The sequence below is a fragment of the Phocoena sinus genome, chromosome 19 (genome assembly GCF_008692025.1).
Source record: "Phocoena sinus isolate mPhoSin1 chromosome 19, mPhoSin1.pri, whole genome shotgun sequence".
Classification (NCBI taxonomy): domain Eukaryota; kingdom Metazoa; phylum Chordata; class Mammalia; order Artiodactyla; family Phocoenidae; genus Phocoena; species Phocoena sinus.
The window spans coordinates 17621062-17647218 of record NC_045781.1 but is presented as its reverse complement, the minus strand read 5'-3'; the positions used below and the strand labels follow the sequence as shown (position 1 = coordinate 17647218).

Sequence of the window (26157 nt, the reverse complement as noted above, 5' to 3'; positions counted from 1 at the left end):
ATTAAAGATTTAATGTTAAAAAATTTTAAAGCACTGGAAGAAACTATAGCAAAATAGTTAATGTCTTCTTGATGTGGAGAATGCCTTTCTGAACATGTTGTCAAGGAAGAATTGTTAAGGGAAGAACTGTTAAGCTTAACAACATAAAATCTGTTTGGAAAAAAAAAAGATGTACTTTTTAAACTGGTATTGCTTGTAAAACAAGTTAAAGGAGAGAACCTACTGGGAGAAATATTTGTAACGTACATAACCAAGCATTACTCTCCTTCATATGTAAAAGAACTCTTAAAAGCAACTCTATGGTAAAGCAGACAAAGGACAGAAATAGGTATTTCCAAAAGGACACATGTAAAGGACAAATAAACAAAAGCGGGAACTCTAGTACTGATCAAAGAATGCAAACTGTCATGATATCACTTTTGCCTGACCTCACAAAATCAAAATGATAAGCGATACCCAATGTAAGCAGTCATACACTGTGGGAATGTAAGGCAGGACCACTTCTGGTGGGTAATTAGGTAACATGTATCTTTTCTTTTCTTTTTTTTTTTTTTTTTGGCTGTGCTGCATGTGGGATCTTAGTTCCCTGATAAGGGATCGAACCAGTGCCCCCTGCAGTGGAAACACAGAGTCTTAACCACTGGACCACCAGGGAAATCCCTAACATGTATCTTTGACCTACCAAATCCTCATCCAGAAATTTATCCAAAAGGAATATTCAGCAAAGTGTGCAAACGTGCTCAGAGAGCTGCTGACAACGGTCTACGGCCATACCACCCTGAACGCGCCTGATCTCGTCTGATCTCGGAAGCTAAGCAGGGTTGGGCCTGGTTAGTACTTGGATGGGAGAGCTGCTGACAACGGTATTTGAAAGCTGCCTTAAGAATGAAATTGGGACTTCCCTGGTGGCACAGTGGATAAGACTCTGCACTCCCAATGCAGAGGGCCCGGGGTTCAATCCCTGGTCAGGGAATTAGATCCCACATGCATGCTGCAACTAAGAGTATGCATGCCACAACTAAGGAGCCAGCGAGCTGCAACTAAGGAGCCAGTGAGCCACAACTAAGGAGCCTGTGAGCCGCAACTAAGACCCAGCACAAATAAATAAATAAATATTTTTTAAAAAGAATGAAATTAATAGCTACCTTATTTAGCACCTACTACCAGAAGACACCATGCTAAGCCTGAACAGATCACAGGAGTCTCACAGCCTCCTAAGGCAGGCCCCTGATCAGAGGACAACATCGGGTGCTCAAAGATTAAGTACTGAGCAAGTTACATAGCTCAGTGGGGAGACGGGGGGCGGGGGAAGGAGGTGTGTGGCTGTGAGGGATCTTTACATGTCTCGATATTTTTGGAATGTTTTGCAATACTGTTCTCAGTTGGAAAAATAAATTAATAAAGACATATTTAAAAGCAAAAAAAAACGTGAATTCTCTGAAAGGGAATTGATTTTGATCGTGTTTTTTTGTGAAGCCATTTTAAAGTCCATTTATTTAAAACAGAAAAAAAATCAGACCATGAAGCTTCAATGACCATTAAACATCACATGGATACACAGATTTGAAAGACAACTTGAATTGCCCTAATTCAGTCGGCCAAACTACTTCTGTGGCACCTGTCTGTGTTACTCTCAAGGACAAATGTGGAAGGAAAAACAGAACATCCCCCAAACATTCTCATTTTTGTATGACTGACATTTGTAGAGTCCTTTTTAGGCTAAAATGACATGGCTGGAAGTCTCAGCTGAATAGCACTTGGCCATACCTACAACATGTGATTTTTTTTCCCCCACTGGCTTTAATGTGAATTCAGCACATGACATGTTTGGATCCTTACAGATGCCCATGAAATTCCCAAGTTTCTCCAAGAGTCTCCCTTTTAAATGCCTGTGTTCTTTATTTTTATCTTTATTTTTTGGTAACCTTTACAATTCCTTCCAAACTCAGACATTTTGTGGTTCTAAGTATGCCTTTTTTTTGTTTGTTTCACTGAAACATAGTTGACTACAATTCTATGCTAGCTTCAGATGTATTACATATGATTTGACATTTGCATACATTATGAAATGATCACTACAGCAAGTCTAGTAACCATCTATCACCAAAGCGTGAGTGACCATATTCCTTAGGCTGTATATTATAACTCCCTGGCTTACTTATTATATAACTGCAAGCTTGTACCTCTTAATCTCCTTCACCTACTCCACACCCCCAAATGCCTGCACTCTTGCAGCTCTGGCACCAAGCAACAAACTAAATCTTAAAAGAAACTATTCTACAAAAGCAACTAAAACATTTCCACAGACATAAGCATTGTCTGGAGTCTCACAGACCTGTGGCAAGTGTCACATCTAAAAGTTTAGGGGACCTGTGAAAAGCTGCCATATAGCTCTGGATTGTTTCCTACCCAGAAAATAAAATCCTTGACAATCCTGCATCCAGGAAGACTAGCAATGTCCCTTCTTAAACTCCAAAATAAACCCCAAACTCACAGGGCCCGGGACCTGGATTTAAACAAGCAGCAGTCCACAAGGCCGTGAGTGAAAGGGCTTATATGTCAAGGGACTCACGCAGTCTCTGATTGAGCTTGGAGGTCAAGTGCAAAGGCTTCTGAAGCATTAACCAATTGCTTTTTAAAAGGACAAATTGCGTAGGGCCCAAAATGCCATATCATCATTTTTTTCTTTTCTAAATTAAAAGCAGTCCAAGATGAATCAACTAGCAGGATTACTGTGAAAAGAAACAAAATTCTCTGAAGCATTTCTCACGACGCTGGGATTCATTCCTATACACCATGCCTGTGCTGGAAAGCTCAGAGACAGGCACTACCTTCCACCTCATCGCCACTTTCTCCTCCTAAATGGAAGTTTGAGGTGAGTCAGTAAAACTCAGAATGATGGATGTGGGGCAAGGAGGAAGAGGAAAGCATTCCAGGCACCGGGAGGCCTCTCCTGGCCCCAAGGCATCTCTGGGCAACTCCATCAAAACACATCTTCCACTTCCCACCTGGATCCCCTACTGAACCACGGGATCCAAAGGCAGGGCCTGTGACCTCAACAGCACCCTGCACAGTGACAGACACAGATGGGCCTACAAGTAACGCTGCTTGCCAGGGACACACTGGCTAAGGGGAGGCCAGATACCGTTCACTTTAAAGATGTGAATTGTACGGTGTGTGAATTATATCTCAAGAAGGTTGTTATTGGGAAAAAAAAAAAAAAAAAAAGATGGAAGGAAAGAAGGGAGGGAGGGAGAAAGAGGGGGAGAGAGAAAGAAAAGAGAAGGTAGACATCCAGGAATTAGGGAGCAGCGGGATCCATAAACTCTAGCTATTCAAGTATTTACTTTGTTTTGGTGGGGTTTTTTGTTTTTTTGTTTTTGTTTTTTGGCCAAGCTGCGTGGCTCGTGGGATCTTAGTTCCCCGACCAGGGATTGAAACCAGGCCCCGACAGTGAAAGTGCCAAGCCCTAACCACTGGACCGCCAGGAAATTCCCTGATTTCCTTTGAAATGTATCAAAAAATAAAATGGATTGATGTATAGATTCAGGGATGCATACATAAATGGACGAATACGTGATAAAGTGACTACAGCAAAATGTTCACGGGAGAACCTAGGTAGCGAGTATACAGGGATTCACTGTCAACTTCTTTCAGTTTTTCTATTTTCACAATAAAATGGTGAGGGACAAAAACTTTGGCTATTCTTCCAAAAACGTGGCCTAAATTGGTTATATACCCTCTTTGACCTGGGGTGGACTGGCCTGGGTTTCCAACCCCTTCCCCAGAAGCCTCAGTGACCAGATGAAAGGGAGCATCTGAAAGGACGGGACAGGCTCTGAGGGGGCTCAAGGCCACCCTGCAGAAATCAACTGACACTCGGGCACACTGAGCCTAAGGCCACTCTCAAGGGATACACAACTTCTACACTTCCCTTTAAACAGTGAGTCCAGTGCCCCTCGCTTTGAGATTTACCTTGAGAACGACTGAAAAGTCAACGTCCTTGGTTTCCTTCAGGCCAAGCGGAATCAGGGGAATCGTAAATGCCTCCCTAGAAGGAACACAGCAAGGTACATGAACATCCGTATCCCAGCCACTTTGCACCCCCCGGCCTTCCCCCAGCAGCCCAGCTCAGGTCCCCACCCGCTCTCTCGCCGCCAAGCTAGCACACACCAGTTCATTTTCCATAAAGACCACCTGGGTCACGTCCCCATCTCTGTTCCAAAACTGGTCCCAGTCCCCGGCAACTTTTAAACGACCCAGCCTAACACATGAGGCCCCTACCAGCTCCACCCTGATTTAGCCCTCCAATCGCTACACTTCTTTGAGTAACTGTGCTGAGAACCTATTGTGCACCCGGGGCTGTGCCTGGTGTGCCCACTGCTCCATCATCTGGAGCATCTCCACCAGCTCCACCCAACCCCCATCCCCCTCGCCTCTCCTCACTGCAGCGGGTCCCATCTCCCCTGCAGCCCTCCAACTCTGGGCTCTCAAGGGCCTCCTCCTATCCGGTGTATCCCTCTAGGCATCCCATCCCCAGCACAGGGAAGGCCTTGAGGGCAGGGGCCCCATCTGACACGTAAGCGCACCTGGCTCCCAGCCCTGGGTGAGACCCAGACCGGCTGTTTCCCCTCCACCTCCTCTCCCCGCACTCACCAGTTGGTTACCCAACAGGTCGCCCTGGGAGTGGCCTTAGGGGCAGAGCTAACAGGAAGTGAATGGGGCTCAGCTACTTTTTGCAAACAGGGATTTCGCTCCCAGACCTGTAACAGGAGACCTCCTGGGGTTGCTCAGCCCAGCCTGGGGAGGAGGCCAGGAATGCAGGCAGGGTGAGTGGACAATAGGCTGTAAGCTGAAGCTGCCTCTGTGGGGGACAGAAAACAACAGGGCTAAGCTGAAAGCAGGCGAGCCCCAGCGGGGTGTATAGCTTCCCCAAAGCCCTTTCCTGAGGGAAAGCTGGATCCTGCTAGAAGGAGATGAAGACAGGCTGTGCTGCCCTCCTCTGGGCCCCAGCGTGCTCCTGGCCTGACCCCGACGGGGCTGGCTCTCCCTGTGACTGTCCAGGAGCAGCCAGCGTCCCGAAGCCTCCGGGCCAGGGCGCCCCGCCCTCCACCTTGCGCTAATATAACTTTTTCCGTAACTTCCGGCTTCCCTGTGTTTTCTCATCTGCACAATGAGATTGTTTCTTCCCTGCCTACCTCATAGAAATGTTTAAAAATCAACCGTGCTGAGAAAAAAACAATCTGCTTTGAAAACAGGAAGGGGGCTGATGGAAATGCAAGGTGTCATTATGCATCTGCACGTCTCTCTCCTCTCTTCCCAACGCACAGGGGGCCGACCGGACACTCTAGAGCCGCACCGTGGTCACACAGGGGCCTTGACTGCATGGCTCTGGGGAACACCCTCGTGATGGACAGCCCTGTGCTTCTGTACGGTGAGGGGGGAATATGAAACATCCTACATTTATCACCAAAGTTTGGCCCGGCCTTGCCTCCTGGAGGAACTTTGACCTTTGGGCAAAACACTGGAATTTAATACCAGAGCATAGGCTGGGGGAAGCTGTGCATTGACTGTTCTGATTAGGTGTCAGACTGCACTGGGAGCCCACAGGTAAGCGAGGCAGGCCACACGGGCTGGCTCACGGACAGTCACCAAAGGAGAAGAGGTTTCACACGTGACTCAGAAAAACACCTCGGGGACAGTGCAGAGGATTGGGGACAATCAGGAAAAGTACATTCCAAAGGTGACTCAAGGTTCCCCGACATTTTCATTCTGTTAATCCAGGGAATTATTTTCTGACTGGGTTTCCCCTGGGACTCCCTTATCTTTTGAGAAGTACCACTTCCCCACACAGAAAAGTATGTAAACTGTTCTTTAGACCTCAAAGTTTTTTCTTTTTTTTACGGCAGCCCCACGCGGCACGTGGGATCTTAGTTCCCTGCCAGGGGTCGATCCCACGCCCCCTGCGTTGGAAGCACAGAGCCTTAACCACTGGACCACCAAGGAAGTCCCCTCAAAGTTATTTCTTCTTAAAGATGGACTTTTCTTTCCAAGATAGCTCACCTTGGGGTGGGAGACTCTCTGAGCTTTTCTGAAGGTCACATCTCAACGTTTGGTCTCCTATAAACCCTCTCTGAGGGATGCTTCTGAATTAGAACATTTGTTTCTCAAATATTTAATGGGGGACATTTCCAAAGTGTCTCAGTCATACTGTCTCCTCAGGGAACTTGCAAAGGTCTCATAATCTTTGATATAAAAGGCAGTTTTGGGCTTCCCTGGTGGCGCAGTGGTTGAGAGTCCGCCTGCCGATGCAGGGGACACGGGTTCGTGCCCCGGTCTGGGAGGATCCCACATGCCGCGGAGCGGCTGGGCCCGTGAGCCATGGCCGCTGAGCCTGCGCGTCCGGAGCCTGTCCTCCGCAACGGGAGAGGCCACAACAGTGAGAGGCCCGCGTAACGCATAAAAAAAAAAAAAAAAAAAAAAAAAAAAAGGCAGTTTTTATGTTTTTGTACTCTTATCAACAGAATGACCCAGGGTCAGACCGTGTGCACGGTGCTGAGGCTGATGGAAGAAGGCAGGGCTTCCTGGGACCCATCTGGCAGGCTGGTGCTCAGAGCTAACCACAGCCGCCCTTCCAGGGCATCTTTATGACACAGCCACCACCCAGGCCACCTGAGAGACGCCATCTCCCCACCTGGACCCAGCCACATAGCTCTCCTGTAAAACTATGTCCCGTGTGTCCCCAAGACAAATAAATGCCTTCTTGTCCAACTGGCCAGGTATTTCCAACAAACTCCATGGGTTCATCCCTTTAATTCCTACACCTTGCTCAACCCCAAATTGGATCAAAGTGGGGTCTGCCACACCCTCAAGCCTATCTGTGCACCATCCCCGATGTAGGCATGTTCCAAGGCTCAGAAAGTATCCAAAAGAAGTGTTGCCCCCACTTACTCTGTGCTCTGATAGACTCCCACCGAGATGTTGAGCCCCTCCAGCTCTTCCTTCAGCATTTGCAGGTCTGAGTTCAAGAAGCTCAGTTCCAGGCGCACCTGCTCCCGTACCTTTTGGTTCGTGGCTGCTCTGTTAAAAGAGGGCGGGGAGAGAAGCGTCCTCAGCCAAGCATCCCAGCTGCCGGCTGAGCAGATACCCCAACCCTTGTCCCCATAGGGAAGTTCTGAGGGTCTGCCTGCAGACGGAGGAGCCAGATGTGATCAGATAAGGTGTCTCAGGGATGCTGGGCACCTGCCCCATTTTGAGCCACACCTGCCAATAAATGGACCTAGGATATAGCCAATGACACTGAGCTGCCTGACATGGATGCTAAGACCACTCTGTAAGAATTAGCCTTGAGAAGACAAAAAGGAGCTGCTCCTAGTCACCCATAAGAGACCATAAATTTTCCCCCTAAAAGGAAATGGATGAGAAATAGAGGAGGAGGTAACATTCCCTAGTTCATCCCATGAGGCCAATATCACCCTGATCCAAAACCAGAGGAAGACGCCACAAGAAAACAAAATAACCAATCAATATCCTTCATGAATACATATGCAAAGATCCTCCATAAAATATTAGCAACCTGAATCTAGCAACATATACAAAGGATTATACATCACGGCCAAGTGGGATTTATCCCAGGAATGCAAGGTTGGCTTAATATCCGAAAATCAATTAATGTAACATACTATATCAACAGAAATAGGGACAAAAAATAAATTGTCATCTCAACAGATGCAGGAAAAAAAGCATGTGATAAAGTCCAACACAGATTTATGATAAAAATCCATAACAAGCTAGGAATAAAAGATAACTTACAAAACGTGATAAAGGGCATCTACAAAAACCCACAGCTAACGCCATACTTAATGGTGAAAGATTGATGCTTTCCCCCATATGATCAGGAACAAGGCAAAGATGTCCATTTATGCCACTTCTAATCAACACCATACTGGAGGTTCAAGCCAGCAGCAATAAAATAAAGAAAGAAATGACAGGCACCTGGATTGAAAGGAAGAAGTAAAACTGTCTTTATTCACAGCTGTCATAATCTTGCATGTATAAAATCCCCAGGCATCCACAAAACGAATACTGGAACTAATAAATTTAGTTAGGTCACAGGATACAATTCAAAATAAACAAATCAATTTTTTTTTCTATATACTAGCAATGAGCAATCTTGAAATGAAATTCAGAAAATTTCACTCAAAATAGTATCAGAAAGATTAAAATACTTAGGAATAAAATTAAGAAAAGAAGCACAAGACTTGTACACTGAAAACTTCAAAACATTGCTGTGATATTTAATGGAGAGACGTTCCATGTTTTTGGATTGGAAGACTCACTATTATCAAGAGGTCAATTCTCTCCAATTGACCTATCAATTCAAAGCAATTCCAATCAAAACGCTAGTAAGCTTTTTAGTAGAAATCGACAAACTGAGCCTAAAATTTATATGGAAATGCAAAGGGCCTAGAAGGCCCAAAGAAGTTTGAAAAAGAACAAAGTTAGAGGATTTATGCTATCTGATTTTAAAACCTACTATAAAGTCTCAGTAATCAAGATGTGGTATTGGCATAAGGAACAGCAATGGAACTGAACAGAATCCAGAAATACATCCTTACATTTATGGTGAATTGCTTTTGACAAAGGTGACAAGAAAATTCAAGGGGGAAAAAAGTCTTTCTGACAAATGATGCTGAAGCAATTGCACATCCCTAGGCATGTCAGTGTCCCCAAGACCACCGCCAGGTTCAGCGATTTACTAGAAGGACTTGCAGGACTCAGGATATAGTTGTACGCATTGCTCTCATTTATTACAGGAAAAGGACACAAAGCAAAATCAGCTAAGGGAAAGGTGCATGGGGTGAAGTCTGAAGGAAACCAGGCACAGGCGCTAAGCGTCCTCTCTCCCAAAGGAGTCACACAGGACATGCTTAATTCCTTCAGCAAACAGTTGTGACAACGCATGTGAAAATGCTATCTTCCAAGGAAGCTCATTGGGGTTTTTACTGGGGGCTGGTCAGGAAGACACCTCTGCCTAGCATGTTCCAAAATTCAAGACTCCTAGAAGGAAAGCGGGTATTCAATATAAACCACATTGTGCAAATAGTTTAGTGAGCTCCTCTTATCAGTTCTGGGAATGGTGGGAACTCTCCTGAAATCTAAGTTTCCAGATACCAGCCAAACACCAACCTTGCAAGCAGGGCTTTCTAAGGATAGCTGTCTCAGGCCGGCTATGATAACTCTTTTCTGCACAATAGGCAAAAAATAAATCTCAACCTAAATTTTACACCAAACCAAATATTAAGTCAAAATGATCAGAGACCTCAGCAAAAGAGCAAAAACTCCAAAACTTCTAGAAGAAAATCTTCATGACCTTGAGTTTGACAAAGTATTCTTAGCTACACACCAAAAGCACAATCCATAAAAGAAGCAACTGAGGACTTCCCTGGTGGCGCAGTGGTTAAGAATCCACTTGCCAATGCAGGGGACACAGGTTCAATCTCTGCTCCGGGAAGATCCCACATGCTGTGGAGCAGCTAAGTCCGTGTGTCACAACTACTGAGTCTGTGCTCTAGAGCCCGCAAGCCACAACTACTGAGCCCATGTGCCACAACTACTGAAGCCCGCGTGCCCTAGAGCCCACATGCCACAACTACTGAGCCCACGTGCTGCAACTACTGAAGCCTGTGCACTCTAGGGCCTGCGTGCCGCTACTACTGAGCCCGCTTGCTGCAACTACTGAAGCCTGCGTGCCTAGAGCCCATGCCCCGCAACAAGAGAAGCCACCACAATGAGAAACCAGTGCACCGCAACAAAGAGTAGCCCCCACTCGCCGCAACTAGAGAAACCCTGTGCACAGCAATGAAGACCCAATGCAGCCAAAAAATATAGAAAATAAATAAAAATAAACTGCACATAAAGAAAAAAAGAAATTGATTAACTGGACTCATCAAATTTAAAAACGTCTGTGCTTCAGAAGATACCATCTAAAAAAAACAATGAAAAAAGACAGACTGGGAGAAAATATTTGCAAATTATATATCTGATAAAGAATCTGTATCCAGAATATATAAAGAGTTCTGTTAATTAAATAACAAAAAGACCACTCAATTTTTTTTAATGGGCAAAATATTTTTTTTAGTTGATTATAATTGACATACAACATTATATTAGTTTCAGGTACACAACATAATAATTCTATATTTGTATATTTTCAAAATGATCACCACAATAAGTCTATTTGCCATCTGTTACCATACTTAGTTACAGAATTTTTTTCTTGTGATGAGAACTTTTAAGATCTACTCTCTTAGCAACTTTCAAACATACAATACAGTATTATTAACCATAGTCACCATGCTGTACATCACATTCCCATGACTTATCTTATAACTGGAAATTTGTACCTTTTGACCACATTCACCCATTTCATCTCCCCTGCAGCCCCCACCTCTGGCAACCACCCATCTGTTCTCTGTATCTATGAGCTTGGGGGTTTTTGTTTGGTTTGGTTTTTTATTATTTTTAAAAATATTTATTTATTTATTTATCTGGCTATGCCAGGTCTCAGTTACGGCACGCGGGATCTCTTAATTGCGGCACGCAGGACCTTTAGTTGCGGCATGCAAACCCCTAGTTGTGGCATGTGGGATCCAGTTCCCTGACCAGGGATCGAACCTGGGCCCCCTGAATTGGGAGCACGGAGTCTCAGCCACTGGACCACCAGGTAAGTCCCTAGGAGTTTTTGTTTGTTTTGTTTTAGATTCCACATATAAGTGAGATCACATAGTATTTGTCTTTGTCTGACTTACTTCACTTAGCATAATGTCCTCAAGGCCCATTCATGTTGCTGCAAATGGCAAGATTTCATTCTTTTTTATGGCTAAGTAATATTCCATGGTGTATGTGTTTGTGTGTGTGTGTATCACATTTTCTTTCATCCATTCACCCATTGATGGACACTTAGGTTGTTTCCATATCTTGGCTATTGTAAATAATGCTGCAATGAACATAGGGGTACATATATCTTTTCAAATTAGTGTTTTTGTGTTCTTCAGATAAATATCCGGAAGTGGAGTACATAGGTCGTGTGGCAATTCTATTCTTAATTTTTTGAGGAATCTCAATACTGTTTTCCATAGTGGCTGTACCAACTTACAGACCCACCAACGCTGTAGGAGTGTTGGGATTGTTTTCTTAATTTATCTTTCTGATAATTTATTATTAGTGTATAGAAATGCAACTGATTTCTGTATATTGATTTTGTATCCTGCAACTTTACTGAATTCATAAAATGGGCAAAAGATTTGAATAAACATTTTACTAAAGGAGTTCTATGAATGGCTAATAAGCGCACACGAAAAGATGCTCAAAGTCTTTAGTCAACAGGGAAATCCGTGTTAAAACCATAATAAGATTCCAATACACAATTACTAGGTTGGCTATGATAAAACAGACAAACAATAACAAGTGTTAGTGAGGATGTATAGAGAAACTAGAACCCTCATGCACTGCTGAATGTAAATGACATAGCCACTTGGGAAAACAGCTGGGTAGTTTCAAAAAATGTTAAAACATAAACTTAGCATACAACCAAGTAATTGCACTCCTAGGAATCTATACGAAAGAAATGAAAACATATGTCCAAACCAAGACATGAGTGTGAATGTTTATAGTAGCATTATTCCTAATAGCCCCCAAAGTAGAAAGAATCCAGATATCTAACTGGCAAATGGATAAGCAAAATGTGCTATATCCATAGAACGGAATAGTGTTAAGCAGGATGGAGAAACAAACTTTACCCAAATTCTCAAAGCAGGGGTTCTGCCACCTACTCGAAGACCTTACAGGTGCTAGCTGGAGATTGAGTTCAATCACCAGTAGCCAATAACTTAATCAATTACGCCCTGGTAATGAAGTAATGAAACCTTCATTAAACCCCTAAGTGATGGGGAACTTCCAGGTTGGAGAACACATTGAGGGGCAGAGAAGGAGGCCCGCCTGCAGAGGGGATGGTGGCTCCTCTCCCTCCTCGGCCTGTGGATCTCTTCCACCTGGCTGTTCCTGAGCTGTATCCTTTAAAAATAAACCACAATAGGGCTTCCCTGGTGGCGCAGTGGTTGAGAGTCCGCCTGCCGGTGCAGGGGACACGGGTTCGTGCCCCGGTCTGGGAAGATCCCACATGCCGCGGAGCGGCTGGGCCCGTGAGCCATGGCCGCTGAGCCTGCGCGTCCGCAGCCTGTGCTCCGCAACGGGAGAGGCCACAACAGTGAGAGGCCCGCGTACCGCAAAAAAAAAAAAAAAAAAAAAAAAAAAAAAAATAAACCACAATAAAAACCCAGTTCTAAGCCAGGTCTTGCTGAGCACATTTCCTTGAACCATTTTGGCAAGTCCTCAGCCATGGCTCAGGCCAGGTACCAGAACTGTCCTCATCCGTGAAATGGGTCACCAGCCAAGAGCTCCAGCCAGCCAGAGAGACAGTACCTGACTACCTTCTCCTCCTCAGCTGATGAAAATCCATCTACCTGTCATTGGTCAGCTTTGCTCACCACCTGTCCACCTTCCCTCCAGAGAGCAAAGCGCTAAACCACTTCCCCTGCAGTTGGCCCTCTCCCCTGGGGCTTCCCCTGCCTTGCACATATTTGGGCCCATCAGTTTCTCTCCGTGGTGCATATATATACCCTTCTCTCTCTCTCTCTCCCTCTCTCCCCCTCCCTTGCTTCAGCTCTTTCTCCATGACCAACCAACAAGCTTATGCCCCCTCAGAAAGAGCAGCTGTGACCTGGCTGCAGATAGGATGGCACTTGCCCTCTCACTGCCCAGTAAGTTTTCACACATGCACGTTTGGACTCCCCAGCCAGGCAAGGAGATATCGGAAGCTCAGTTGGTGAATGTCATTGGTTTGGGAATTTTTTTTGGAGAAGGGCACGATCACCAGTAAGAAATGCATTTATATCACAGCACAGCACACACATACACCTCCCGCCCCCAAAAACAAGTCTCACAAAGCCATACTCTGCCATACATGTGATGCTCTCCAATATATTCTGTTCGAACTCTAATAACTTCTTTTTAAAAAACAATAATGTTTGAAACTCTCCATTTCTGATTCTCTGACACCAACTGGGTGCCCAACAATTCAATTCAATTCTGACACCAACTCCCAGAGTTAGAAGAGACCCCACAGGTTAAGGGCTCAGTGTCACAAGGCTGCTCCCACTTCGGGGGTCAGTTGCAAGCAGGTGGGGGCAGGGGGAGGGCACCTGAACTTCTGACCAACCAGCTACAAGTCAGAGGTTCCCACAACCCCCTTCTCAGTTTCAATAATTCACTAGAAAAACTGGACAGGTACATGTAAAAGTATGAAATTATAACACTCCCTAACACCGTACACAAAAATAAACTCAGAATGGATTAAAGACCTAAATGTAAGGCCAGACATTATCAAACTCTTAGAGGAAAACATAGGCAGAACGCTCTATGACATAAATCACAGCAAGATTCTTTTTGACCCACCTCCTAGAGAAATGGAAATAAAAACAAAAATAAACAAATGGGACCTAATGAAACTTCAAAGCTTTTGCACAGCAAAGGAAACCATAACCAAGACCAAAAGACAACCCTCAGAATAGGAGAAAATATTTTCAAATGAAGCAACTGACAAAGGATTAAACTCCAATATATAGAAGCAGCTCATGCAGCTCAATGTAAAAAAAAACCAACAACCTAATCCAAAAATGGGCAGAAGACCTAAATAGACATTTCTCCAGAGAAGATATACAGACTGCCAACAAACACATGAAAGAATGCTCAACATCATTAATCATTAGAGAAATGCAAATCAAAACTACAATGAGGTATCATCTCACACCAGTCAGAATGGCCATCATCAAAAAATCTAGAAACAATAAATGCTGGAGAGGGTGTGGAGAAAAGGGAACACTCTTGCACTGCTGGTGGGAATGTGAATTGGTACAGCCACTATGGAGAACAGTATGGAGGTTCCTTAAAAAACTACAAATAGAACTACCATATGACCCAGCAATCCCACTACTGGGCTTATACCCTGAGAAAACCATAATTCAAAAGGATTCATGTACCACAATGTTCATTGCAGCTCTATTTACACTAGCCAGGACATGGAAGCAACCTAAGTGTCCATCGACAGATGAATGGATAAAGAAGATGTGGCACATATATACAACGGAATATTACTCAGCCCTAAAAAGAAACGAAATTGAGTTATCTGTAGTGAGGTGGATAGACCTAGAGTCTGTCCTACAGAGTGAAGTAAGTCAGAAGGAGAAAAACAAATACTGTATACCAACACATATATATGGAATCTAAGAGAAAAAAAAATGTCATGAAGAACCTAGGGGTAAGACGGGAATAAAGACACAGACCTACTAGAGCATGGACTTGAGGATATGGGGAGTGGGAAGGGTAAGCTGTGACAAAGCGAGAGAGAGGCATGGACATATATACACTACCAAACGTAAAACAGATAGATAGCTAGTGGGAAGCAGCCACATAGCACAGGGAGATCAGCTAGGTGGTTTGTGAGAACCTAGAGGGGTGGGATAGGGAGGGTGGGAGGGAGGGAGACGCAAGAGGGAAGAGATATGGGAACATATGTATATGTATAACTGATTCACTGTGTTATAAAGCAGAAACTAACACACCACTGTAAAGCAATTATACTCCAGTAAAGATGTTAAAAAAAAATTCAGTAGAATGACCCACAAAACTCAGGAAAACATTTTACTTCCATTTATTGGGGTTTATTTTTAAAGGATACAGCTCAGGAACAGCCAGATGGAAGAGATCCACAGGCCCAGGAGGGAGAGGAGCCACCATCCCCTCTGCAGGAAGACCTCCTTCCCTGCCCCTCGATGTGTTCTCCAACCTGGAAGTCCCCCATCACTTAGGGGTTTAATGGAGGTTTCATTACTTCATTACCGGGGCATAGTTGATGAAGTCATTGGCTACTGGTGACTGAATTCAATCTCCAGCCCCTCTCTCCTTCCCAGAAGTCCAGGGGTGAGGCTGAAAGTTCCAACCCTCTAAACAGGCTTGGTCTATTCTGGCAAATAGCTCCCCCTCCTGAAGGCCCCCGACCCCCATCAGGTGTCATCGCATTAGCATACAAAAGACATTCAGGAGGTTCCAAGGGTTTTAGGTGCACTGTGCCAGGAACCAAAGACCAAATATTTATTTTTTATTATGCCACAGCAACCCACTGAATTGATTTCATTACGCACCGTGGTTCACAATCTGCCCCTCGTAAAACCTGAGCTACAGAGATGTTATTGAGAACACGACTGATTCACTAGCTGATAAAGTCTACGAGGGTACAAGGGAGGAAATCCTCCCAGCCCTCGGTATTGGGAACAACTTCTTCTCAGCAAATGGTCTGCTTCCAGCTAATGGGTATGAAATGTGTTCCAGGTCACATTCCCTTCTTACTGCCTGCCGGAAAACTCGGAGACAAACATGGCCCACATCTGACAGAGGATATAAGAGCTTGTAGCGTGTACTAGCCTTACTTCCAGCTAAATCTCTTTTAATCTTCTTCCTCCTGCCCCCATATCCTCACTCGCTCCTGTTTTAATCTTACATGCTGTACGAGTGTGTCAGGGTGCCTCAAATACATGTTAGAGTGAGGCAAGACAATTATAACTCCTGGAGGGACAAGACCTTTTCCTACTGTTTCTCTTGGAACCTGACATTGTCCTTTCCACACGGTGGAGGCTTTCAATTTCAGCTGATGAAAGAAAAAAGGGCAGAGTAAAGACCACTCTCTAGAAGCAATGGTGTGTGAGTCGGGGATGGGGCTGGGGGTTTGGGGTATGGGGGCGTGTGATTGGTTCTCAGCAACAGAATGGGTCCAGCTTAAATATGACAATTGAGGCCCTAAGACCCCCACCCAAACATCTGGAGAACCTCCAAATATGCCAACTCTTGATTTTCCCACCTCTATATATGGATCTGCTACTTATTCTAGACTTGGCAACAATTTGAGATTTAGGATTTGCAACAAATCAATGACCTGCTCTTTGGACATGGACCTCTGCATGTGAGTCACGCGTCACTCCGAAAAAAGTTGGTAGCCAGGTGGGGCTCTCAGGGTGGGTTTCCACAATGCTGACCTTAGGGTGCAACGCTGATTGAGAAAGGAACCCTAGAACGTGTGCTGTTCCTAGTACGGGTCATGATTTTTCACGGATTCACTGGTGGAGGGGGGCTTCTCGAATGAGGTGCCACCGGTTCAACATGGTGGGTGTACCCAGTTCCCCTGTGCCCCAGCTGGGGGAACAGCTGGCCCAAATCAGGGATGAAGACCAGAACCTCGGGCTCCTCAGTACTGGTGCTCTGCACCTGGGCTGCCTTTCTGGGTGAAAATGAATCCCTTCTAGGGGCCTTTTTGGAAGAACATGGGTTTTCTCAGCTTTCACTTGGGTGTGCTTCTACTCTGAAACCCCTGTGGTCTGATAACTGATGTTCCAGCCAAAAGAGGCCCTGAGACCGACCAGGATGAGGCAGTAGGTTGTTTCAGCCCTTTCTTGCCCAGGGTCTCCCTGCCCATGTTCTCCACGGCCTCCTTCTGGCCTGGACCACCAAGGAGAGGCCGTCTCCCTTGGGTTTTTCCTAAAGAGCATACACATACTGCAAAAGTCAAGAATGGAAAGGTGGGACTTCCCTGGTGGTGCAGTGGTTAAGAATCCTGCCTGCCAATGCAGGGGACACAGGTTCGAGCCCTGGTCTGGGAAGATCCCACATGCCGTGGAGCAACTAAGCCCATGCGCCACAACTACTGAGCCTGTGCTCTAGAGCCCGTGAGCCACAACTACTGAGCCTGCGTGCCACAACTACTGAAGCCCACACGCCTAGAGCCCGTGCTCTGCAACAAGAAGCCCCTGCTTGCTGCAACTAGAGAAAGCCCGTGTGCAGCAACGAAGACCCAACGCAGCCAAAAGTAAATAAATAAATTTATTTTTAAAAAAAACTTTAAAAAAAAGAAAAGAAGAATGAAAAGGTGTCCAACTTACTCTGAGTGATCAAGCCACCATATGTGAACAGCAAAAAGAAGGCCACAGTCTATGATTTCCTGAGGCCACTGACAACATCCAGGCATGTCCCTCAAGTTGGAGCCTCTGAGACCTTTTCCACCATAGACACCCCATGGGATGTATGGTTTCTTTGCCCCGAGTCCAAAATTTCTCTAACATCCCCATGTTTTGTCTTAAAGATGTACATGAATTTGCATTCTGACCCATGAATCTCCATTTATTTTAGTGTAATTTTTCTCCCAAGTCTTTTAGTAAAATTGTCCCTCCAGGAACAGGCTTGTTGACAGGCAACACAGGCTTGTACCAGCTTCACAGACCTTACTGGAACAGTTCGGCCTTAATCTGTCTGACCCCAAACCCTGCTCTGCCAGGGATTCAGGAAAGCTAGAGCAAGTATTGCCCAGTGCCCTCATGCGGCCACCTGGCTAAGGTAGCAGATCAGCCGGTCTGGCAGGACACCTTCCAGCCCATCTCTCAGTGTAGAAAGGCAGGCCTCAGAGTTGGTGCAGGCCCCCAAGGTTTTGGCTCGTACACCCCACTGCCCGGACACCAGCCCCTCTCAGAACTGACAGTGTGAGCAGTCATTAACCTCAAGTCACTCTCATACAGCCCAAATCACCCGAGGGCACCCCTGTCCCAGAACTTCACGACCCTCTGGTCCAGAAATCGCAAACTGGAGGTCCATGGGACTTGCTCACTCGATTCTCAGGGTGTTATTTCTTCCCCCTTGAATTAGTTGCCGATATTTTAAAATTCAACTATCAGAAGATAAAAAAGGGGACAAAAGTCAGATCTCTCTCTCTTCTCCTGAAAAATACAAAACAAAGCAAAACTGAAGATCTGGCAACCCTGGCCCTGCCCCCCCATGGGCCACACTGTAGCTGCCCCCTCCAGAGAGCATATGCTCTGCTCTTTACTGCAGTCCCCACCACTCCCTAACGCATCACAGCACCAGTCCCAGTCCCCTTCACTCTTTTCCATGCACACCCGGCCCCGAGAAGGGAACCTGAAGCCCAAAGATATTAAATGACCCACCCTTATTCAAAGAACCAGTTAGTTAAAATTGAACTATGTGGCAACTTGCTTTAAATTTCACAGAGGCCATCTGTTTTTCAGAAACATCATCACGTTTCTACCCCAGCTTTTCTCAAGGGAGGGAAGGGAGTTAGGAAAAGAGAGAGAATATTATCCTTGCTTAGCCTAAAAAAGCACATTGAAAATATCTGATATCTTCCTAGTCAGACTCCAGGAAGCTCATGGACTCTTGGCCGATATGGATCGGAGAAGAAGGCCTTGAAGGGGTAGAAAACCAGGTCCCTCAGAGCACCCGCCCAGACTCAAAACTCCCTGACCAATGCAGGTAAGGACTGGGATCCTCACGTTCCTGCATTTGGGGGGACATTTTCCCAAATGCCCACTCCCCCAAACATTCCAACTGCTCTGCCTTTATCAGGGAGCAACGGTAGGACATTTAGGAACCTGAAAACAGACAGACAGGACGGCAGGGCCCGGTTTATGACTGAAACTACCCTTTGCTGGCAGGGACAATCACCTAATCGGCCACCCAGAAACACTCACGGGCCAGAGCTGGGCTCAGCTACACGCCCTATTTGTTTTCGGGAAACCGCTGGTGCCGGTTAAGTCAGATTAATAAATACCTTTAGGGTTTCCTCTGACAACATTCCCCAGAGAGGGGCACTTTGAGCTTTTAGGTCACTGCAAGAATCATTAACAACCTCACTCCACCCCCACCCCGCCAGCTCAACAACCGCTGACCAGACAATGAGCCTCAGAGAGGCTGTTTGCTGGTGTCATTAACAGAGCAAGACAGACAAAACCGCCCTAGGCCCCACCTTAGCAACGCCAAGTGCCCTTGCCAGAGGGGGCCTCCCTGACCACCCTCCGTCTCCAAGGCCGCATCACACTGCGTCAGCCTCTATCACATTTCCCTTTCATCGGTGCCCTAGAAAACACCACCTCCTGACGTGAGTGGATTTGTTTGCTTGTGTGTTTCGGTTTCCCCTACGAGAGATTAAGCATCAGGAAAGCAGGACCTCGTCTGAATTGCTTGCGGCCTTATCCCCTCACATCTCAGACATGGCCTGCCACTTAGTAGGTGCTCAGTAAATCCATTTGCTGCATGAATGGACAGGCACAGGGTCAGAGATGCCCACCCACCCCCTCGGCCGCACAGCTGGCCTGGCAAGGTGTCAACCAAAACCCAAGGCCACAAAACACACCAGGGGGACCACACCTGCAGCGTCCTCAGCACAGCAAGCTCAGCACACGGCAGGACTTCCCAAAATCGGGGGTTTGGACTTCCCTGGTGGCGCAGTGCTTAAGAATCCGCCTGCCAGTACAGGGGACACGGGTTTGATCCCTGGTCCAGGAGGATCCTACATGCCACGGAGCAACTAAGCCCATGTGCCACAACTACTGGGCCTGCACTCTAGCACCCGCAAGTCATAACTACTGAGCCCATGCACCACAACTACCGAAGCCCACGCACCCTAGAGACTGCCCGCTGCAACTACTGAGCCCACGTGCTGCAACTACTAAAGCTCACACACATAAAGCCCGTGCTCCACAATGAGAGGAGCCACCGCAGTGAGAAGCCCATGCACCGCAGTAAAGAGTAGCCCCGCTCGCCACAGCTAGAGAAAGCCCGCGCGCAGCAACGAAGACCCACTGCAGCCAAAAAAAAAAAAAAACCACAAACAAACGAAAATTGGGGGCCTCTCTCGAGCTGCACTGGCCGCTGAGGCCCGCTGTGCAGCAGACCTGACAACTCCCATGTCCAGACTTCTCTGGGGACAGGGACATGGTCAGTCGTTTCAAAAGGTGGAATGTTACCGTATTTTCCCCAGTCTGCTCCAGGAACAGCCTCCCTTCCACCCTGTTACAGAAGTAGCTGGAGAAGAGGTTCCCAGACACTTGGCCACCCCAGGACTTGCATCCTCTGCTAGTCCATGAGCAACAAAACCAACACAGGCACAGCACTGTTGTTCCTGACCCAGGGGCAGTGCGTTGCTTATATTATTCTTCTAGGCCTTTGCAGTATGTCACAATAAAAATGCATGAAAGTAATCCACGCACTTTGTTAAAAGAACATTCAAACACTGAAAGGATAAAGTGACAAGTCACGTCTACCCACCCAACCCTGGTCTTACTCCCAAGAGCCCACTCTACTAACAGCTTTTTCTTCGCCCCTTTTGGAAAAAGTCTTTGCATACACAAAAGCATATGCACATATTTTTTAAACACACGCAGGGCATGCTGTCCTGCATCTCTCTTTTCCCCCATTTCATACCTCAGAGATCTTTCCTAACGAACAAATACAGACCGATTCAGACATGAATTTACTCCTAGTTCATGGTGAGAAACCCTCCTCTTGTCTTTACTGAGTGCTCGGGTGAGCGGCCCATATGGAACAGCAGATCACACTATTCGTACATGTATGTGACCATCAGAGTCTTGTGGCTCTTTTACCAATCCACCTGGTTTGGTGTATTTGTTTTTCCCAACAGCCTCCAATCAGCCTCAGGGCTCCCTAAGGTCTTCAACAGTGAAGCAGACCTACTGGGAACACCCATTATCCATATCCTGCCAGGTTTCCAGGTTCCAGGTCCCAGCAAACACTCCACATGTCTTTCTGAGGCTCCAGGAAGCATCTGTCTCACTTAGCCGGGCAGCAGACATACTGCCTGCCTCCATACCCAGTGCAGAAGGCAGCGTGGGGCTGGCAAGAGTCACCCCTAGAGCTCTGAAGAAGTCTGAACTCTTTGTAAACAAGAGGAAGCTGCCATATCATTTTGCATTGCATTGAAGGGTGTGGGGAGGGCTTAGAGCTGCCTACAGGTAAGGCCTCTGTGAGTTCTATGATTGATAAGTAACTATGTTACCATCAGAGAATAATAATGAGTGCCCCAAGAGCCCAGAGCTGTACTGGGCCCCTCTCATTAAAGATGGACACTGGCAATTGAAAGGCTCCTATTCCCTCCTTTCTGCCTTCCTTTTCTTTCTTTCTTTTTTTTTTTTTTTCCCTTTTTATTTTTTCAAATCTCATGTTTTTAACCTAAGTATAGCTGATTTACAATGTTGTGTTGCCTTTCTTTTCTCTAGACATTCAACAAATATTTAGCAAGCAGTGATTCTAGATCAGGCATAGTGCTATGCAGTAGAGAAAACAGGTCCCAAAGAAAGCAGGGAAAACAAACAGGAATCAGATCATTGGACTTCCCCCATCGCCCTTCTATCCCAAACACACAGACAGGCTGTGTAAAATACTTCTCTTTGACACAACCAAGCTCTAGGCGAGACAGGGCCCGCTCCAGGTGCCAGAAATGAGGAGGAAACTCAAAGCTAAAACCAAGAGCTGAGAGAGGAAGCTGGGCAGGCCTGGGAGTTTAGGAAATAAATGGACAGGCCTCAGGAGAGTCCGGGCTCCCAGCCAAGGAGGTAGAGCCAGCAGACACCTACTTCAGAAGGTTCTCCGCTCCTGTTCTCATCCGCACGGCTTTCAGGATCTGCTGGTTCAAGGCAGCCCTCTGATTCTGCAGTTTGCTCCGGCCAGTCTGTGCGAGGGGATTGCAACCCTGAGGGAAAACAAGAGACGCCCCTTCAGAGGTCAGCCACTCTAAAAATGATGACAAACGTCTAATACAACAGAAAATGTTTTAAAAACTCATTTTTTCTGAAAGTAAAAGTAATATATTTTCCAACATGGAAAATATATAAAATACGAAAAATAAAGAAAAAGTCAGTCCTAATAACACAACTCCAAAACAGCCACTGTGATTGGTTTCTTTCCTGCCCACCTATTTTACAATATATGCACATTGTTACTTTCCACATTAGTGGCTGAGTAGGGAGTTCCCCAGACCAGCCCCATGTCTGGCGCTTCACAGGACTCAGCATACAGTTGCACTCAACAGCTAAGATTTATGACAGCAGTTTAGTAAAGATACATAGCTGGATCATAGGGAAGAAGAGGTAGAGTCTGGAGGAATCCACGTGCAGGCTTCCTTATGCTTTCTCTGTCCTATGACAGGTCACACAAAGCACATTCTTCCCCCAGCAACAAAAATGCAGCAACATGCATGCAGTGTCACTGCCCAGGTTGGCCCATTAGAAAATCAGATTCATGGTTTTTACTGGGGGCTGATCACAAAGGCACCTTCTGCCTAGCACAACCAAAATTCCAGGCTGCCGAAAGGAAAGCAGGTGTTCATTGCAAACCACAGGGTTTTCGCCATTAGTTTAGACACAGAGAGCCAACTTCATCACTTAGGGGATGAAAGGAACACTCCAAGAGCCAAGCTCCCAGAGACCAGGCAGGGGCCAACCTTGCAAGCAGGTCTTCCTAAGGAAAGCAGCCTCAGGTCTGCCATGTTAACCCTTTTCTGCACAGTGGCACACATAGGCTATCGTGTTTTCTCACTTAATACTCTATCATGAAAATTTCCTTTGTTATGAAGTGCTCCTCAAAACCATGATTTTAATAATTGCATAATGTTGCCTTTTTTTAGGATTTACCATTTCCTTATGGTCAGACAGTTAGATTGTTTCCAAGTATCTGCTATTATCTATAATTATTTGGTGCATATTTGTAAACACGAATCTTTGTAAACCTCAAGTTTTTCCTTTAAGGTATATTTCTAGGACTGAGTTACAGGGCGTCTAACCTCTTTAAGCCCCCTCCTCCCTACTAAGCACCAGCCCAATTATCCTCCAGCAAAGAAAGGTACTCTCTATTTCCTGTCCCTTCTCCCCGATAGCATTAGGCAACCATGAGTCTATTGATAATTTCTGTCTGTATAGACTTGCTTATTCTGGACATTTCACTTAAGTGGAACGATACAGAATACAGTCTTCCGTGATGGGCTCCTTTCACTCAGCATAATGTTTTCAAGGTTCCTCCGTGGTGTAGAACATATCAGTACTCCACTCCTTTTTGTCCCTAACACTCCAATCAATATGAACATTCATTTATCCATTCATCAGTTGATGGACATTTGAGGGTGTTTTCACTTTTTGGCTCTTATGAATAGGGCTGCTTATTTGTGTGTAAGTGTTTATGTGGATGTATGTTTTCCTTTCTTCTCTTGGCTATAGATCTAGGAATGGAACTACTGTGTCATATGGTTAGTTCTATGTTTAACCATTTGAGGTCAAACTACTTCCCAAAGCGGCTAAAATATTTTACATTCCCACCAACACTAGACGAGAGTTCCATTTTACCCCTATCCTCATCAATACTTGTTATTGCCTTTATTAGAGTCAACCTAGGATGTGTGCTATCTCACTGTGGTTTTGATTTGCATTTCCCTTATGGTTAATGATGTTAAACATCTTTTCTTGTGCTTATTGGCCATTTATGTATCTTTGGAGAAAGATCAATTCACATTCCTTGCCCAATTTTTTTTTTTTTTTTTTTTTTTTTGCCACATCACAGGGCATGCGAGATCTTAGTTCCCCAATCAGGGATCGAACCCTCGCCCCTGAAGTGGAAGCGCAGAGTCTTAACCACTGGACCACCAGGGAATTCCCTCCTTGCCCTTTTTTTTTTCTTTTTGTGGTACGCGGGCCTCTCACTGTCGTGGCCTCTCCTGCTGTGGATCACAGGCTCTGGACACGCAGGCTCAGCGGCCATGGCTCACGGGCCCAGCCGCTCCGTGGCATGTGGGATCTTCCCGGACCGGGGCGCGAACCCGTGTCCCCTGCATCGGCAGGCGGACTCTCAACCACTGCGCCACCAGGGAAGCCCCCTCCTTGCCCATTTTTAAACTGGGTTATTTTTTACTGTTGAGTTTAAAGTATTATTTTCAATCTTTGCCAAATTGATATGCAAAAAACAGGTATCCCATGCTCCCAATTTGTAAGGATTATTAGTGAAGATAAACATTTTTTTTCATATATTATTGATCACTTGAATTGCTTTTTCAGTGAATTGTCTGTGTTCTCTGTCCATTATTTCCTGGGGTACTTAGATTACAATCAATGTTTCATTGTGAAAAGTTTTAAAAGCAGAAAAAGAGTTTCCTTTTTTTTAGCTGTGCGTCTTGCGGGAGCTTATTCCGCACCAGACACTGAACCTGGGCCACCACAGCGAAAGCGCCAAGTCCTATAACCACTGGACCGCCAGGGAATTCCCATCCTCTTTTTTTTTTTTTTTCTTCCAACTGTGTTAGTCTCTTTTTATTCTTTTGGTAATTTCTTCCAGAGTTAACTACTTCCATTTGTAGGTGATGAAATGTGTAAGAAATCCGCTTCAAATGTTGGCACTGCTATGAGCATGGTCCTTCCCTTTACTTCAGCTGAATCACTGTTCATTCTTGTTTATATTCCAAGTCCCGGAAGTGGTTTTCACTGTGGAAGTTACCTGAAGATGGTCTTATGCTTTCTAGTAGTGGTCTACAACCAGGTTCTAGCTTCTCCAGGAAGGCTACACAGGATGGATTTAGATATTACATATTAAACTAAGAGGCATTCTCTCAATTGAGTTTAAGCGCATTTTATTTTTAGACAACCTACATGACATTTTTTTTTCCTCAAAAACAATGCCTCCGCTCCAAACAAATCAACATCAAAACGAAGAGCTCAAGATGACATCAGTCCCGTTTGTCTAAGTCCTGGTGTTGTGTGGATGAAAGGCAGCAGCCAGCTAGTTATGACGAGCAGGTGATAGATCCAAACAGCCAAATTTGTGGACATTTTTCCATTTCTAGACCATCCTTAAAAGAAAGTCATATATGGGGTCACACCATCCTCACGGCAGTCCAGCAGAGCAGCCATGCTATCTGGATTCATGTTTTCACCAATAAAGAACTGATCGTTTTTGAAATTAGCAAGGATGTGCTTGATTTGTTCTGCAGTCCCTGTCATAAAAGGTTTTCCCCTTTCTGGTCTCTGTTCTTCAAGCTTCCCTTTGATTAACTTCATGTAATCTTTTTTTTTTTGCGGTGCGCGAGTTTCTCACTGCTGTGGCCTCTCCCGCTGCAGAGCACAGGCTCCGGATGCGCAGGCCTAGCAGCCATGGCTCACGGACCGAGCCGCTCTGCGACATGTGGGATCTTCCCGGACCGGGGCGCGAACCCGCGTCCCCTACCTCGGCAGGCGGACTCCCAACCACTGCGCCACCAGAGAAGCCCTTAATGTAATCTTTGAAGTACTTCTTGTAGGCTTCTTTTGTGAAGCTGGTTTCCTGCAAGCGATGGTTCATGACGATAACCACACCAGTGATTACTGTGCAGTCGGTACCTTCGCCCTCGGGGCCTTCAGCGGAGGCAGTCATCAATGTTACCCTCTGTCCTACTGACCATATTCCCCTCCACCTCCAGACACAGCCCGTCCGCGACCTCCCGGATCTTGTGGATGTCAGAGAACATTTCATCATGGCTGATGAGGTCCCGGTAGATGATCATGATGGAGGGAGACATCGGTGGCACTAGCTTAGTAGGAGCCCGGAGCTCAGAGGGAGCGTGGTGCAGCCGGAGCGGCGCTCGGGAGGGAAGGGGGAGCAGGTGGAAAAGCTTTTTTTTTTTTTTTTTTTTTTTAATTAAAGTAGAATTGATTTACAATATTGTGTTAGTTTCAGGTGTACAGCAAAGTGATTCAAAAAATTTCCTTTTAGCCTTATAGTGTTTTTCCCACCCCAGCAGGTAGAAGCCCAGGGATCTGAGGGAACGCTCCATTCCTTTCTGAAACTTATCTTTCGGTTCCGCCCTGATGGGCTTGTAATCACACCCTGGGAGTGGCTGGTGGACAGTATCTGGTGAGGGGACTGCCCTTTCTCTCTGCGTCACTGCCTTGGTCACTGCCATCACAGCTCCACACATACCTAGCCTCCCACACCTCTGCCCAAGCCACATCCATGGCCTTGACCCCAAGGAAGAAGAAATGGGTTCTCTGCAGCCCCAACCTTCTCAGGCATTCCCATATCAGTGGCCTTTAGACTAGAGGGTCAGAAATAAGTTACATCTCTCCTTCCACAAAGATTTTTCACTCTCCCATCCCAGCAGGTGGCCACCAACCTGTCCCCCATGCAGCCGCACAAATTCAAATTACACAGATATTCAGAATCTGAGCG

General features: G+C 45.9%; 1 protein-coding gene and 1 pseudogene across 1 annotated transcript in view; both read right to left on the bottom strand.

Moving 5' to 3' along the window:
• The window catches only part of RHPN2 (rhophilin Rho GTPase binding protein 2), a 59389-nt gene that overhangs the window by 24119 nt on the left and 9113 nt on the right, over positions 1-26157 (bottom strand). Inside the window, exons 2-4 of the mRNA XM_032614292.1 lie at positions 21549-21664; positions 6952-7080; positions 3976-4051 (exon numbers count right to left, since the gene is read on the bottom strand). Of these exons, the coding sequence (XP_032470183.1) occupies positions 3976-4051; positions 6952-7080; positions 21549-21664 (321 nt within the window). The remainder of the gene's footprint in view (positions 1-3975; positions 4052-6951; positions 7081-21548; positions 21665-26157) is intronic.
• On the bottom strand, positions 10298-25538 carry LOC116744482 (annotated as a pseudogene).